This window comes from Parasteatoda tepidariorum, chromosome 5 (assembly GCF_043381705.1).
Source record: "Parasteatoda tepidariorum isolate YZ-2023 chromosome 5, CAS_Ptep_4.0, whole genome shotgun sequence".
In the NCBI taxonomy this organism is placed as follows: Eukaryota; Metazoa; Arthropoda; class Arachnida; order Araneae; family Theridiidae; genus Parasteatoda; species Parasteatoda tepidariorum.
This window is the reverse complement of record NC_092208.1, coordinates 8,925,483-8,943,460: the sequence shown is the minus strand read 5'-3', so window position 1 is coordinate 8,943,460 and position 17,978 is coordinate 8,925,483. Positions and strand designations below refer to the sequence as shown.

The window sequence follows — 17,978 nt, the reverse complement described above, 5'->3', positions numbered from 1 at the left end:
TTTCTACCTAAAGAGATTTAAAAAATGACTCTATGTCATCTATTTCGTGATTTTCGATTTTAATTTTGTCATTTTTCTTTTGATTTATTCTCATTACTTTAGTTTTCTTCTTGTTCATGAATAAACCTACACTATTTGAATATTTGTTGAATTTGTCTGTTTTAAGTTGAAGGTCTGTACATTTGGATGAAATAAGTACGATGTCATCAGCAAAATCAAGGTCTTCTAAAGTAGTTGTGAAATTCCACCTTATTCCTCTTTTTTCATCTTTCAAGCTGTTTCGCATAATCCAGTCTATCACCAGTATAAATAAAAATCCCGATAAAACACATCCCTGTCTCACGCCAGTTTTTACTAAAAAGAATTCAGTTAATTCTCCATTTACTTCTATACATGCTTTGCTGTTATCATACATATCTTTGATTATGTTAATAATCAGCTGGTTGCTTAGATTCATTAAATGGTAAATCTTGCCCTTTAGAAAAGAAAGAACTTAAAATTTCAAGATAAGTTTTCCTCTAAAATTATATTGGTATTTTTATTCCTGGTGGCTAACCATCCTTTCAGCAATACAAAAACTTAGTGGATTTTAAAATATATATATATACGAAATATATATGAACAAAATGTTTATGTCGGAGAGACAGCGATTATGAAAAATATTTCAAATTTGAATGTTGGAAAAATATTCAATGTTAAAGTCAAGCTATGGGATTTAAAAATTGTAAAGAATTTGGATTTATTCGTTTCAATTTTATTTAGCTATAGTTTATTCTTTTTTCCCCTCCTTATAGATTCTAAAGGATGATCCTTCAGAATCAACTGACATCATTAAAATATCCTGTCCAGTGAACCAGTTTTTCGTAAATTTTTTAAGTTATAGTTAGCTATAAATCAAATGCTGTTGCTTTGTTGAAAGAATATTCGGGCTTGTCTTGAGAATCAAAGATTATTCATTTTATTAAAAAGCATGGATCTGCTTATGAGAATTCATGATATGTTTAGATATTTAGAATTATTGAACAAGATGGACTTATTTACAGTAATATCTTTAATTAAACTTTATACATCGCTTTTCAAAGCTTATACTTATTGTAGATAAATTGAGTACTGTTATGTCGTAGTTTATTTCAATGGAAAAAATCTATACAGGCGCGGAATATATTTTAATTCAAGGTAAAATTTAAACTTATGCTTAAAGTAACACTTGTTTCATTAAGTAACTATTGTTATGAACTATTTGAAATATTTTAAATCACATTTGAAATATTTTACGTATATCCTATGTAACAGCTTGTTAACATGTTTATTTTTTTTACATGTCTATAGGTCAGTCATCTAACTCATTGTAGCTATGGAAAAACCATTTTCGTGTCACATCTGTAACAAAAGTTTTACTCAGAACGTCTCTCTCACACGTCACATTTTGATTCACTCTGGCGTAAAACCGTTTTCTTGTGTCATGTGTAACAAAAGCTTTTTGCAGAAGATTCAGCTTAGAACTCATTATATGAGTCATACTGGTGAAAAACCTTTTTCTTGTGATGTATGCAGCAAAAGTTTTTGCCACAAGTTTCAATTCAATCAACATGTTCTTATCCATACTGGTAAAAAACTATTTTCCTGTCAAGTGTGCAATAAGAGTTTTTACAGAAAATGCTATCTAGCTCAGCATATTCTTGTTCATACTGGTGATAAACCTTTTGTCTGTGAAATATGCAACAAAAGTTTTCCGTGTAAAAAAAATCTAAGTCGGCATAGGCTTGTCCATACTGGGGAGAAACCTCACGCTTGCACCATATGTAGTAAAAGTTTTACTTCAACATCTCATTTGCGTTCACATTATCTCCTTCATACTGGTGAAAAACCATTTTCCTGCAGCATATGTAATAAAAGTTTTACTGCTAATTCTACCTTGACACATCACCTTCGTCTTCACACTGGTGAAAAACCGTACTCTTGTAGCGAATGTGGAAAATGTTATGCACAAAAATCTAACTTGAAGGTTCATGCTTCTACCCATATTAAGAAAACTTAGTTGTTATGATGCTTAAGTTTTACTTCAACATCTTATTTGCGTTCATATTATCTCCTTCATACTGGCGAAGAACCATTTTCCTGCAGCATATGTAATAAAAGTTTTACTGCTAATTCTACCTTAACACATCACCTTCGTCTTCACACTGGTTAAAAAACGTACTCTTGTAGCGAATGTGGAAAAAGTTACGCACAAAAATCTAACTTGAAGGTTCATGCTTCTACCCATATTGAGAAAACTTAGTTGTTATGATGCTTAAGTTTTACTTCGACATCTCATTTGCGTTCACATTATCTACTTCATATTGGTGAAAAACCATTTTCCTGCACCATATGTAATAAAAGTTTTGCTTAAAACATCACCTCCTTCTTCATACTGGTAAAAGTTACGCACAAAAATTTAAATTGAAGGTTCGTACTTCTACTCATATTGAAAAAACTTAGTTGTTATGATGCTTACGAATTATGATGAACAAAATTCCTTTACTACAAAAATATTAAGTGTCACTGTGTAATAAGTGTGTGCAATATTGCTGAAATATCTTAAATATATAGCATAGGAAATAAGATACGGAGGGGGCAGCACATTTAACACTCAGAGTGTAATTTTAAACCCAGCCCAGAAGAAATAAAATAGTGATTCATAGATTAAGAATTGGTGTGAACTTAGTGAAAAAAAAAACACGTAAACATCTCACAGTTATTTCTATAGTGAGAAAACTCTAACTAAACTAGTGAGATATTGAACCTTGAGTAAAATGTATTTACTCAAGAAAATATTTAATGTTATTGATTGCTGCTGCTACTCACACGTGCTTTTGTTCAATGTAAGCGTTATAAATGTAACAAAATATATAACTGAAAATATAACAAAATGCTCTTAATAAGGTTTTTGTCATTGTAGAAATAAAAATGATTTTATATTCAGAAAAAAAAATATTTTTATATTTTTTTGCTTAAAAAAATACTTAATTTTCGATTTGTAAAATTTATTTATGAAAAAATATGTTTCGGTTTTAACGTGCACTTTTATTTACTTGGTAATTTAGTAACAATAAATATGAAATTTTTAAGGAAATATATGTTTTGTTTGTAATTTTTCTTTCTCTACTATACGTTTTTAGAATGCTGACACTACAAACTCAAATAATAAGAATATATTCTTGCATCTTCTCTTTTATTGAAAAGGTTTTAACTTGTTTATATGCAAAGTAAAAAGCATGTATAAAGCTTCTTTTTTTTTTTTTTTAAACTATCTTTTACTTTTCTCTAAAAATACACAATTATTTTAAAACAAAATAATTTATCATAAGACTTTGAATAAGTGCAACTGGCCTATTAAAAACTAACTATTAACTGGCAACGTGGAACTGGCCTATTAAAATTTTGTTATAAGTTCAATTACTTCTTATTTTGTTGGAAGTTAGGTAAGTATTTTATATACGTCTCACTAGAACTGCACAATGGGCTATTGGCAATGGGCTGGAAATCATCCCTGAGGATGATCTGAAGACATGCCGTCGCAATTTTGGTCCTCTGCCGAGGGGGTGGCTCCCCTGCTTTGGTTGCCCGATGACCTACACTCGAAATCGAGCACATTACGGTAGAACAGTTTTACGAGGACCCAAACCGTGCACATCGCATACTTGGTCCTTACGCAGGCTGATCAAAGTGGTCACCCACCCGCTTACTACCCACAGCCAGTGATGCTTGTCTTCGGTGTTCTACTGGGAACGGTGTCTTTATGATCAGTTCCCTTCGGGACTTCTTATTAAAACTCTTAATTTAAAAAAGAACTCTTAATTTTTTCTTCTTCATCCGAAAGAAAAGATTTTTTCCTTTATACTATTCAAACTTTATTTAAAAATAATTAAAATCTAATAGAGCCATTTTTTAATGCATTAAAGCTCTGGTTATATTAAAGCTATTTATTCTTTTTTTTTTTTTAAAAGCAAATTACGGTTTCCCACTCTCATCTGTTTTATAATTTGTTTTAGCTAATTGACACAATTATATGAATAAATTTTCATTAAAATAACTATAGGAATAAATTATGAAGAATCAGTTTGTTAAATAATTTCATATGGTTTTTTTTTTATCTGAAAAAGTATTTAACAGCAGCCAGTTTCACTTTTTAAACTGACCTGTATTAATCAGCAAAAGGATCTGAGTTTTATTATTATGTAAATATAATAATAACCCATGAAATTTATATTTTTATTAAACTCAAAAAGACAGAGATAGAAATTTTACTGAACTTCATTTATAACTGAATTATAACTAATTATGAACTACATTTTAATTTCTTAAGCAGCGTAGAGGAATATTTTAACATCACTCTAAATTTTTAATCAATTCTCTTTCTTTTATAACATTATAGTGATAAATCAAACAATTTGCAAAAATCTTTCAAAATTTTAAGTAAAATTGTATTAAATAAACTTCGCATCTCAGACTAGTGTAAATAAATGCATTAGTATCATTCAAAACAAATTAATCGCAACGCTCGAATACGTTATCTGGGGATAAGACCAGTTCCATTTCTTGACCCTCCCCATTTATTTCTTTTCCTCTTCTCAGTTGTATGGGAATGTACTACGATATTTTCCCATTATATAATATTTTTCTCCCTTAACTGTCAAAAATATTTTATAAAATTTCTATGACGTTTTCTGTTAGAACTGTGTTTAATGCAGTTCTCGGCTCATTTTAGTTAACTTAAAAGTTTTTTTTTAAATTTATTTAAAAATCAAGACAGAAACTAACGTATTTTCTTTTCTTTTGACTAACCCACATGCTAATGGTGTAAGCATACGAAATGTTGTCATAGGTAGAGATACTTTGCGCCACCTGTAGCCCATTTCGATCGCCAATAAGCGCTTCCTATAGTTTGTCTAAAGTAAGAACTCCCCTAGCCATTTATCTGGACCTGTAGCTGTGGCTATGGTATCGTAATACAGTCCCATACATCTGAGCAGAGGAAATAGATATGGAACTTGCGTTTTTCCTGATGGCTAATTCGAACTTCGCGATTGTGAATATGCTGTTCTTCATGCACAAATTTAATCATGAAGTAAAATTAAACATTCAAATTAATAACAATTCCTCTAAAATGAGTTCAAGTAATTGTTAAATCAGTAAAATGATAAAAATAAATCAGTAAAACAGGATTAAAAATATAACGTTCTGTTTTAACTCGATTATAAATAAAGTTTGAGCGGTTTGATAACTAGTAAGTTGTCGATTACAGCGCTATCTATTGGTTTTTATGGAAATGTTTAGTGAGGATTAAAGCAATGCACGCATTCCATTATCGAGCAGAAATGGTCTATCAAAAGCGTAAACACAAATCAAGCAATGAAATCAATTTGCTACAAACAAACGAAAACGCCAAGCACATCTCTCGAGTTTAATTAAGATATTCCAAGATGTTGAAAAAATATCTCTCACCTTGATGCAGAGTCTTCGTTATTGCTCATTATTCTCCCGATCAAAATAGTTGTTTCAATGGTGAAATTTGCATTTTTCGGTACTTAAGTTTACAAAGTGGCACACTGTTTCTTCGATATGTTCGACATTAAAAAATTCCTTTGTTGGGATATCTTTTACATCATCATGAACTCTATAGTAAGTATCAGTGATTCTCAAAGTATGTGGGGGGAGATTTCCGTATCGTGATCTGTGGCAGAATAATCGCTATGTCTTGGCAACTTCCGGTCAGCGGCTCGCGGGGAAAATATATCACAAAAAGAGACCAACTTGAAAGGTATAACTCGTAGTGGACATATTTTCTTATCGTGTTCTGTCTAGCCAATTACAATCGCCAAGGTGCCAGATATTTTAAACTTGCAAATTTAAAAAAACAAACATGTAGATATTTCATGTTACATGTAGAAACTTTCCAGTTGGTCCCCATCTGTGATTTATTTACTTTTATTTTGTTTTTCGTGTACCGTTGCCCGGAATTTGCCAAGATTTTGCTAATAATCTGCCACTGATCTCGATACGGAAATCTCTCCTGTAGCCACCCCCTGGGCAAGTATTACATGTTGATGTTTACCCAATGGTGGCTACGAGTTATACTTTTCGAGCTGGTCTCCTTCTATGAATTAAGAAATTTTTTTTTAGTTTCTCGTGGCCCATTGCTCGTAAGTTGCCAAGACTTTGCGAATATACTCCTGTTAAATTGCAAGTTTAAAATCTATTTTCACCTTACCGATTGTAGTTGGCGAGGCAGATCACGATACAGAAATATCCTTTGTTGATTTCATAATTTTAGATAATGTGAGTTTTGATGAGAACTTTTCTCAACCATGTAAAGAAGAATGAAATCAAAGATAGAATGTGGACTTTTCTTAATATTTCAGGCTTTTCCATAGTGGTACATGTCATAGTAGATGCTTATGCCAACTATCATCGTTATGGTGCCTAAAGATTTTTGTTAGTTGAATTATTATATAACCATCTATTGGTTTGTTTGGAGTTGACTTCAATTTTGCCCTTTATTGTGAAGTTTTATGTTTCTCCCAAGCCACAGCTTAGTTATCCTTGAAATTTTGCAATTATTTTGGCTTAAGTACAAGGAAAGAAAATATTAAAAGATAAAAAAAATCAGGTATTTATAATTTGTGCAAATAGGGAAAAATAGAAGAATATAAAACTTGAAGAGGCTTTGAAAAATTCTTCCAAATTGTTTACATTTTTCATTTTTTCAATGCACTTTGGTATAATTTCCTATACTGGTAACTATTCTTGTCAAATACAATTGCCAAAGCCAAGATAGCCTGGTTGGTAGGGCACTGGGCCCTGGTACAAGAGTTCGTGGGTTCGATCTCCGCCGGCCAAAGACACACTGTGTAGTAAATGGTGACTGATGTACGTTAAATCTGTCGGGTTGCAAAGTCCTCCATGCTCTTATAACAAATCAATACCTCTGGGGTTACTGATTCAGGAGTTTCCTTGTCTTCTGGATTGGCTAAAAAATTACAAGGCTACAGAGTTGAACATTAGTAGTCGTAAACCCAATATTGGGTTGGCTCTTCAACGACGGATATAAAAATAAAAAATACAATTGCCGAAATGTACAATCAGGCTTTTATATGTGATAAAAATATTAACGATATTCAGTTATGAAAAAGTATTCTTTTTTAATGAAAAAAGTAGAAAAATATGCATAGTGAAGTGGATGCCCATACCTCCCAAGGCGGATAGGATCATCCCCCCAAAAGTTTAAATAAAGTTCCCCTCCTCCTATTCCAGCAAACACTAGCATATATTCAAAGTTTTTTTTATTTATTTAAATAACAAGAATCTTATATCTGAACACTATGCAGATCCCTAGTTAACTTCATTGTTAACTGTGAGTAATGTTTTGCTTAGCATTATTTTCAGAAGACAAAATTAAGATTCTGAAATAAAATAAACTTAGAAAAAAAGTATTTTAAAGATTCTGATGCAAAGTTGACATATAAAGTAGTGATGTGCTAATTTTAAAACTGCAAATTTCACAACAGATTCTAAATTTTTTTCTATTTTTAATTTTGTATCTTCAATAATAGTATTATAATTAATCAATTAACAGTAGTTTCTACACAGGCACCTTGAATTAACCAGCAAAATGCTCGGTACTTTTCCGTTAGCCAGGCGCAAGCGAAAAATCGTCAAGTAATGTAGAATTCCGCTAAATTTCTTACAACCATAAGGGGAATGTTAGTTTGGGGCCATGTGCTCTATTCTCTGAATTCATTCAAAACAAGGCACGTTTTCCTTTCTTTCCTCCATCTTAATTTAACCAATTATTATAAGCAATCTTTTCGGGTGAAACTGTTTTGTTTACAATTCATTTATATTTGTATAAAGTTGAACGTTTTCGACTTTTATTCCGTTGACTGTTTTGTCATTCACTCGGCGACTTGGCTCACATTTGATTCACAATTGGCGACATTTGCACTTGGCTAACAGAGAAGTACCAAATGCTCCATATGGCAGGTCTTTCTTCTTGATTAGTAAAGTGTAATTCCGAGTTTGTCTACTGGAAAACAGAACTAAATTAGAGACAATCAAGGTACCCCGTCTTACTTCTCTACCTGGTCTTACCCCACTCTCCCCTATATTCTGCTTCAATTGTCATTTAATTTCACCTGAAATATTAATGAACCAGTCACTGGTCTAGTGGTTACTGTACTGAACTACACGGTCAGTGGTTGTAGATTCAAATCCCACTGTAGGCATGGATGTAACTTTCTCTGTGTACTATGTCCTTTCTTCTGTGTGAATGTAATTTGCCTATAAGCGGGTTTGTGCTTGTATGACATGCACAACGCTCTTCCACCGCTGTGGCTTAGCCACAGGTGGGTAACGATAAGAGAGTAGCAATTCTGGCATTTCTGTGGTCAATGGGAAATAGACTTAAGGTGCCCGCCATTGAAAAAAAAATTTATGAAATTTGCTTTTGATTTTTTAAAGTATACTAGATTATTAAATATTTTTATTATAATTTTTCTTTTATCCTTGTTTTGTGAAAACATTTCTTTTTGGATTTTAATGCTGCATCTCAATCAGTATTTTCAAACTAAAATAACCTCTTTAGCTCTTTAACTAAGCCTAATAAAGATATTTCAATATTTTTATGTATTCTTAATCACAAAACAAACACTTTCTAGAAGTATATTTATATTCCCCGTGGCAGAATCATCGCGACATTGTCGCAGAACGTTATCGAGTTCTTGCAGAAAGATTTATCTTTTGGAAAGGACAAATTTTTTTTTTCTGCAGAAATTTTCAAATGATTTTTATCTTTTCATTAGCATTATATTTAATAGATGTCTTTCTCGTGCATCGGAGGGAAAAAAATGCTTGTGATTTTTCTATACTCCTTTGATAATAATGAAAAATAAGGAATAATGAAGTAAAAAATTTGGTTTTCTTTTCTACAAAAATTTTCGTTCTAAATTTTTTAATGCAGTCATTATTACTATCAATTTCCACACAGTTTTTAAAATCCGATATTTTTATTACGATATTATTTATTACAACAACTGAATCTCGAAATGAGAACACACATTTAGTAGCCCTTTTCATCATCCGTTTCGCGTGGTTTTGTCGTCGATCTTTTTCTCTCCGGTAGTTACTGATACGCATTTCACGATTTTTTAGTTGTTTTTTTAATGTGATAATGATTTACAAAATGCAAAAGAGGAAATAATTAGTGAGTTTCCCCTTACAAAATGCGAGAACATCACCCATAATATTAGAATAAAAAAAATTACATATTTTATTAAAAATTTATTTTATTTCATCCAAAAAGAATTATTATTATTATTATTTTTTTAAGTTGACGCTGCTGTTGCTTTAATTTAGTAGCATGTATATTTGTTATTTTAAAAAGAATCTTGCAGAAAGATATTATTATTAGAGGTATGTCGCAGAAAACCTGAAAAAATTCTGCCACAGGGTTTATATTGTTTTAAAATGAATGGTGAATTAAAATGTTTGTATACAGCATTATAGACTGCTTGTTAAAATTTAAATTTATACTGTTGAATAGTGTTCAATTTTCAATCTTTGATATTCTCCATTTTCTTACACGTCAGGGGTCTGTCTAGGTTTTTTTTAAGAGCAGGGGTCTGTCTAGGTTTTTCTGAGAGGTACCTATTTTGTGAAAATTTAGACATAATTTGTGAAAAATTTAAAATTATATTAAAAAATCAAGACAAAAATATGGTAAAAATATGGATTTATCGTTTCTTAAGGGATACAAAAATAAAAATCTAAGAAAAAGAATTTTGTGAAACTACCGTTTTTCCTAAAATTTAATTTGTGAAACTACCGTTTTTCCAAAGTTGAATTTGTGAAGGTACCGCTAAACGGTAGTAAATTCGGCCTGGACAGAACCCTGAAGAGGTACCTATTTTGTGAAAATTTAGACATAAATTGTGAAAATTAAATATTATATTAAAAAATCAACACAAAAATATAGCAAAGTAAGAAAATATTTTCAAAAATTGTCACTACAAATAAAAACCATTTATGACTGGTAAAATTTTATATATTTTCCCTCATATATTGAAAAACTATTTTGCCATTGTAAAATTTTGGGCTAAAAAATTCTATACAAATTAATAAATCCATAAAAATCATTGTCGATAGTTAAATTTCTACTTGACAAAATCATGCGTTTAACAGCAGTAGCACTAAAAGTTATTTTCATTATGAGAACATTTTCGATTAGGCCATACAGAATAAAAAGTTTCACAGAGAAAAATAATGTTTCATAAAAAAGATCTGTTAGAATAAATTTAGAATAATGTTTGAGATAATAGTTCGAATTTCGACTTCCTGTAAAGTTTACAGGGGGAGAGCATCGTCGTTTCATTTTAAAATAATCATGCACAGGAAAAGTGTTCTTATAAACAGGGTGGGAAGTAAATTCTTCTATTACGTCATAATAGCAATCCGCGAGAGGGTTCCATTGCAAGACAAAATGCATAATGACCCCCGGATTTATAGTTTTTTAGGGGGATACGAAAACAAAATTTTAATAGACAAGGAGGAGAATCTTAAAACTTGTTTTTCTAAAAGTATATTTTGTGAAACTACCGTTATTTGTAGAGTTGAATTTGTGAAAGTACCGCTAAACGGCAGTAAATTTGCCTTGGACAGATCCTGCAGGTTTTATATAATTCCTTATACAGAAATAATAATTCGGGTTTTTCCTCTGATTAAGTTAACATATTTTCCTTTTAATATAAAAATTTGTTACTATTTTTCAGGAGATTGTAGGCAGTTGAAAGGGATCAAGATGTTTGAATAAGTTCTTCTTCAATGACTAAAATGACATCATTGTTAACTTCTTTATACTTATTGAGCTTTAAAGAAGTTGAAATTCCTCACAATGCTGAAGTCGACTGTATCAAAGTTTCAAAAAGAGATAATTGTGTTCACTATCCGTATGGGAAAGAAAAAAAAGAGCTTTCTCAAAGTCAAACAAAGAAGTCAAAGAAAAACTGGGGTAGTAAAAGGAGTACCATTGAGAAACTGTTTCGATCTTATAAGTCGATTTTTCTGTCCTGGGATTCTAATCAACCCTTAAAAATATTTTTCAGCAATGGCTCTATTGTAAGCATCAAATTAAGTAATGATAACAATTCCTTAGAGAAAATAGACATTGATAATAATTTGGTCGGTAAATTTATTCCGAGTCGAATTGTAGATGCTATTATTGTGAATAACAATATTTATGTTACATACTGTGAGCCTAAATTGACTCTAATAAATCTTAATCAAGACCATTCTTCTTTATCTTCTAAAATATTGGGCCTTAAAAAAGGAATATTGGCTGGATCTGAAGTTAAGATCAATCATTTTGATCTTATAGGGCCATGCAATAAAAGCATTGAAAGAAAATTATCTTTGAATACTTCTAATGACAACTTACTAGTGTGGTGGAAATCAAATAGCGACGATGTTTTTCCTTGGGTTCCAGTTGCTTATTCGACAGATCGAATTAACATGACAGTGTATGACATAAACGATAGTTTTCAAGTTTTATGCACCGTTAAAACACACGGAGAGCTTATTCAAGCTGATTATAGCAAATTGTATTCAAATCAAATTCTTACATTAGAAAAAGTTAAAGGTGAATCATGTGATGATATCAACGTATGTGTTTATGAGATAATTGACAATCATTGTTATCACACATTTGTTTCTAAGTTACCATTGCGAGGGAACCTGCTTTCCTGTGATTGGAGTTCAAATGAAAAATTACTTGTTTCAGATTCTGACCATTTACTTTTAATTTACGATTTGAAAAAAAGGACTTCAGTTGTCACAAATCTTTTATATCTCCCAAAGCAAATTGCATGGCACCCCCAAAACAGTATTGCATTTGTAATTGGTGTTGATAGTCAACTGCAGTGTTTTGACTCTGCTTTGACATGCGTTAAATTTCAAATGCGTTCTTCATCTCATTTGGAGCATCATCTTATAAATATAAACTCTTATTTTTTAAGTTTATTCACTGTGCAAAAAATCCTCTGGCAGAAATCAAAGTTCAAGAACTCTTGCATGTTTTTATTGGATTCAGAAATATCATCCATTTTGATTCTTAATGTCTGTACTGGCTGCTTTACTCAGAACAATCTTGGTGTTATGGAACTTTGTAGTCAATACCTGAAATCGAATTTGATAGACGAAGCAATTTTACTTTTAAGAAGCTTGAGCTGGAGCCACGAAGGAGAGCTAAGCTTTCAATGCTTGTCAAAGATAGCTAATTGTCTGTTTAGAAAACCATTCAATTCCAAAAATCAAATAGGCTTAGAAGTAGCATTGGGAACATATTATGATAGCATTGATAATTTGTCAAAGCATGTGATTAAAATTTATCAACATAGAATTCGTCACATAGCCAGACGTTTTTTTCATTACCTCCTACGTAATCTTGAACTCCGTAAAGCATTTTTACTAGCGGTAGATTTAGAGTCTCAAGATTTGTTCTTAGACTTGTATAATATTGCTAAAAGGAAAAAAGAAAATGTTTTAGCACTTGTAGCTTTACAGAAAGCTGAAGAATTCAATTTATCCTCAGAGAGTTATTCTACTACCTCATCAAGTTGTGATTACGAGTCTGCAACATCATCAGATGATTCAGAAGAGAATTACAGAAAGCCCGAGTATACGACTGACAGGCTTTTAAATTCAAATTATCTGTTCAATCAAAACCAGTATGGTTTACCGGTTTCTGGACAAGCCTTGCTAACTGAAAACTGGATAAATACCTCTAACCATGTAGTTCAAACACCTGAACCCTTTCAAAATGATGCTCTAGCGTCGACTTCTGGGATCAATAGGGGAAAATTAAAAGCCAGATCTGATAAAGATTCCTATTCTTCAATTGTTTACTCTGATGCCGATCTTCGACACGGGATGAATTTGACTTTCAGTATTGAATCACAAACATCGTCCCAAACCTGTGATATTAAATATTCACAAGCAGGCACTTCATCAGGCAATTTTAGTTCTGTTGGGGGTCCAGATAAAACTTATTCAAATTTCAATTCTGACATAAGAGTAAGTTCTTCATCATATGAAGGTAACCCACCGAATGCCTTTAAAAATGTTAAAGTTCATCCCACATCAACCATGAGACCTTTACCTCCTTTTGACCCCAGGAATTCAAATAAATCTGGTTCATCAGGTGAGATATATAATGTCCATCATAAAAAAGATATGGATAATTTAAAACAGGAAGAAAATATATTAGTTTCTTGTAGAAATAAAATCTATGATGACGACACTGAAGAGCTTGAAGACTCTAGAATAAAACTAGTACATTTTGGTATCATATAAAATGTAAATACCATCTATTTCTTGTGTATCTGTGATTTAATGCTAGAACAATAAATTTGGAAGAAATTGTCTCTGAACTGCCATCTGATTGTTCAAGCCACTACCGGGGATCAAGCCCTAGTTCCTCATTAAAGTTCAATGCCTTATCCAATGACCTCTTTTCAACAAAATCTGATTAATTCTTTATTTTACCCATATTTTGACTTTTTCAGGCAAACAATAACAGTCATTAAAATATTTTGATGTGTTTTCCTGCAAAGTTAAAGAGATTTTTAGATAATATTAAATATTATATGGTTTTCTAAATGTCTTTTTTTTTTTTCTTCTCTTGTAACATTTTAATATTCCTGCATTCGACAAGATTTGACAATTTCTAAATTTTTTATTTGATTCATGAGATGGTGATAAATTATCTCTTCATCTTATCTGCAAACTAATTTCTTCCTTTTTATGTATTTAGTTATCAAATAGTTCATTCCCTAGCAACAATTTTACCTTGACCCCAGTTGGGTTCAAAATTGGCTCGATATGGATCCTATAAGAACATGCACCAAGGGACCAATATTGGGATGGCCTATATAGGGCCTACATTGGCTAAATGATTGATGTAAAATATCGGGTGAATCTGACAATGCTATGTAGAACCAATATTGGTTGTAAAATATCTGATGAATCGGAAAATTCTACATAGTGCTAATATCAGAAAAATAAAGACTCTTTGAACCCTTACTGAGCCAAGATTCATGAATATTGGCCCAATGAGGTCCCAAGTTGTCTTGCTGATAGGATTATTTATTGCTTAGAATAACAGCCTTTTGTGTGCCACTGGGTTCATGGAGGTTAAGGCTCCACATTGGCAATTGTTGTTTGTGGTAATGTAGTCAGCTTTGCACGCAGGCAGTCTTTACTTCCCAAACAAATTGGTACCCATCTATCTGAAACTGGGTGGGCTTCAAGCCGCTACTGGGATCAAACCCTAGTTCCTCATGACAGTTCAATGCCTTATCCATTGACCTATAGCGACTCATTGTAATAAGTATAAAGTCATTAAATTAGCAATATATTGGTGGAAAAATTAACGTAATATTAGTACCAAAATAATTTTTTTTAATTATAGCTAATGAGTTACCAACTTATTAATGATTCAGTCAAATTCGAAATTTCATTTTGCAAAATAGAATTTCCCATGACATGATGTGAAAATAAATTTGAGAGATACTAAAGTGACTAGATAATACATATATCAGATGGGATAATACATAAATACCCAAACTGACTAAAAAAAAAAAATTTTTTTTAAGGAAAAAAAACTGTTAGCATTTTTTTAAATGCTTAGAGCTTATTTAGCCTAGGAATATAACCTATTACTTACAACTTTATAATATACTGATTGTTCTAGCGTTGAATGAGAGATATGTCAATTATTTCTGTATTCAAAAGATAAATTATCAATCTAACACAAACGTGATATTCATGAGAATGTGACATGTATTTATTTTTTCCTTGATACCTTTTCAGAATATGTGTTTATTTATTCATGAGTTTTTTTATTGTATAATATGTATCGCTAAGAAGTATTTTTTTCTCAATATGAATTTGCCTTTCTGTTTAACAACCTTGTCTTTCTGTTCAACTGAAATACGACTGAAAAGTCGTATTTCAGTTGAGTGCATAAACTTTGTGAAAAAATATCGTTTAAAAAATCTTCTCCCTCTTTCTTTTACAAGCTCAAGACTTTCAACTTATTTTTTAAACAATTAGCATGTTTAAAAATATATTTTTTTAAAACTTTTATTAAAGGAGTCAGTTTTTTTTATTAGATGAGATAATAAATTTTCTTAAAAAATTAATTGAATTAGTTATTCTATTTAAGAAGGCAATGGCGATTCATTGATCATTTTTATCGCCACTCTCTTCTTAAACATTTTCATTATTAAGACCTTTGCAAGTCTCATATTCATCTCTTAAATCAGTTGTTAAAATATCTTAGTCATTGAAATTTGATTAATCCTTCAATTACCTTTATACATGGAACAAAAATATAGTACTAATATACATTGCTGCGTTACAATATGTTTTGAAATGTAGCTTATTAATATTGAATATGGAATCACAAACTAGGTACCACATCTTTTCTATTCCTTCTGTTATTACTTAACAATATTTGCATAACAAGATGATAATGAACAAAACTAGTCAAAGTGCCTTTACCAGGTCTCAAAGTATTGTCAGGAAAGTATCTTAGTATTTTTAATTTACTTAAAAAAAGAAAGTGTCCTTAATTATTAAACATTTCAATAAATGTCCTGAAATTGTTGCTATTTTCGAAATTTTTATTGAAATTAAGTGGAAGAAAAATATTTATCTTAAAAAAAATTGAAGAAATTTCTTATTCAAAAATCATGTTATGTGCTGTATACCATGTAACAAAGTAAATAACAAAATGAACGACAAAGTCTTCATAACTTGTCAAATATGATATTAATCTACTTCTAGTAGAGACAATTACTCTTAATTTGATAGCATAAAAGCATCTGATGTGAGAGAAATATATAAAAAGCTCTTATCTCTCTACTGTATTCACATCACTATATCATGCTCTACTGTTTTTAAGAGAATCCTCGTATTTTGTAACGACCTTATGATTTTCCATATTAAAACTATTTTCTCCCCTTATTAAAAAAAATAATAATAATATAAATTTTTTCTAAACTTTAGAAAAAAAATCTGTTTTTTTTTTTTATTTTTTAAAAATGTATATTTTTTGCTTAAGTTCAGAAACTACTAAAACTATTACCAATTGTATATCTGCGAATCCATGTTGGTATTGTACAAATTCCTCCCATTAGAGAATCAGCATCCTTAAATTGTCCTTAAGTTTGGAGGCAATTTTGTTCTTAATTTTTATATTTTGGACTTCTGGTCCTGCTTTACTCCCTGGTAGCAGAAGCCATCCAGCATGGCAGCAGATAACTACGGCATCTGCAAATTGTTTTTGATCTTCTTTTTAGAAAACAAATGGGCAGAAATTGCTGAGTCTCTTTTCTAAAACATCTCTAAACTTGTTTCTAATAAAAATTAAAAACTGAATTAAAAGAACACCCCAATGAACTGAAAGTAAAGTTTTTTTTTTTGTTACTTGATTACAGACTTATATGCAGGCATTTTATTCAATTTTTTCAGTATCATTGTATCAAATTCTACATAAATTTATATAACATAAAATTCTTGTGTGTAATTTTAAAGACCTTATATTTGCTTCGTGTATGTTAGATTAAGCTGAATTTTTACAGTTGTAATCAACTGCGTTGAGATCGCTGACAAATTGGGATTTATGAAAATACTGTGCTGCATACTGCTAACAAGCTTTACATTAAGACAAGCAATTACATAATACTATCTATAAATTTGTTGAGAATATTAAATCTTAAATATTTTTAAATTTATTTATTATTTTATTTTATGTAATCAGCTTTGGAACAGAATATGAATTTACATGAACAGAAATTTTCATGACTTTTATATGCTTAATTTTTTCTGTTTGTGATAGTTAACAAGTTTGTTTATCTTTACTTGTTTCAATGTTCGAAAAATGTTTCAACAAATGACAATCAAGTTATTAACTAACATTTATTTCATTGTTGTATATATATTCATCAACCTCAATTTTCTATTGACTAGTCCTCATTCATTTTTGTCGCTCCCTGAATATCTATTTCTGAAAAATCATTGACATTTCGTCTGAAAGAAGGCTGTTTCTTTTAAAGTAAGAAAAAACCGGAAAAAAAACTGGATGAAATGGGAGAAACTAAAAGAAGACAACAATTTTTTAGCTATTAGCAGTATAAAAATAGCTTAAATTTAAAAAAATTAAATTTGATAGATATTGTATGAGAAATTTTTTTTTCTTTTCACATCTTCATGAAGACTTTTTTTTTCTCGTAATTTTTTATAGAATTTTAAAAATCTGTTTATCATATTAATTATTTAATAGTCAGTTTGAGTATTAATACTTAACAGAATTTGATTAAAAGAATTAGAATACTATTTGTAATTGTTAATTCAATATGATTTAATTATAAAATTACGTTTTCAAGCATTAATTCTCATAAAATGTTGCAAAACTATAGTTACTTGAATTTCCTTGTTATTACTTTTTTAGTTTTCACTTATTTAAAATTGATGCATTTAATAGTTTGAAAAATAACATTATCTAAACTAGATTACAATTGTAGATTTTTAGAAAAATAATTTCTTCTACTTAGGTAGTAAGGTTATTTTTTCTACTTAGGTCTATTTCTTTAGAGATGGTTTTTTCCACTACAAAAGAAACTTGCGGTCTCTATTTGCAATGAACATTTCTTTTTCTTCTTCTTATGCACTGTTCAGGGAAACTTTTTTAATTTGTTGTATATTCAAGTTCTGATTAGATTTTTCTATGTTTCTTACTGTTTTCACAATACTTATTCATATTTACCTTTTTTCTTTGCATGTCTGATAAAGACGAATTACTATATTTTTTTGAAAACAATTCTCCTATCTACTTTTTTTATATATATTATTCCTTTCTTTAGGAATATTATTTAACATTA

General features: G+C 30.4%; 2 protein-coding genes across 2 annotated transcripts in view; both read left to right on the top strand.

Annotated features, from left to right (window-relative positions):
• The window catches only part of LOC107453980 (zinc finger protein 271-like), a 22,591-nt gene extending 19,476 nt beyond the window's left edge, over window positions 1-3,115 (top strand). The window contains exon 2 of the mRNA XM_071180878.1: window positions 1,341-3,115. Coding sequence (XP_071036979.1) covers window positions 1,341-2,038 — 698 coding nt within the window. The 3' untranslated portion in view covers window positions 2,039-3,115. The remainder of the gene's footprint in view (window positions 1-1,340) is intronic.
• Window positions 3,116-5,317: 2,202 nt separating this feature from the next.
• LOC107453983 (WD repeat-containing and planar cell polarity effector protein fritz) lies at window positions 5,318-15,355 on the top strand. The gene is made up of 2 exons (XM_016071009.3): window positions 5,318-5,664; window positions 10,809-15,355. The coding sequence occupies exon 2, from the start codon at window positions 10,861-10,863 to the stop codon at window positions 13,384-13,386; it is 2,526 nt and encodes an 841-aa protein (XP_015926495.2). The 5' UTR covers window positions 5,318-5,664; window positions 10,809-10,860; the 3' UTR covers window positions 13,387-15,355.
• The last annotated feature ends 2,623 nt before the right edge of the window (window positions 15,356-17,978 follow it).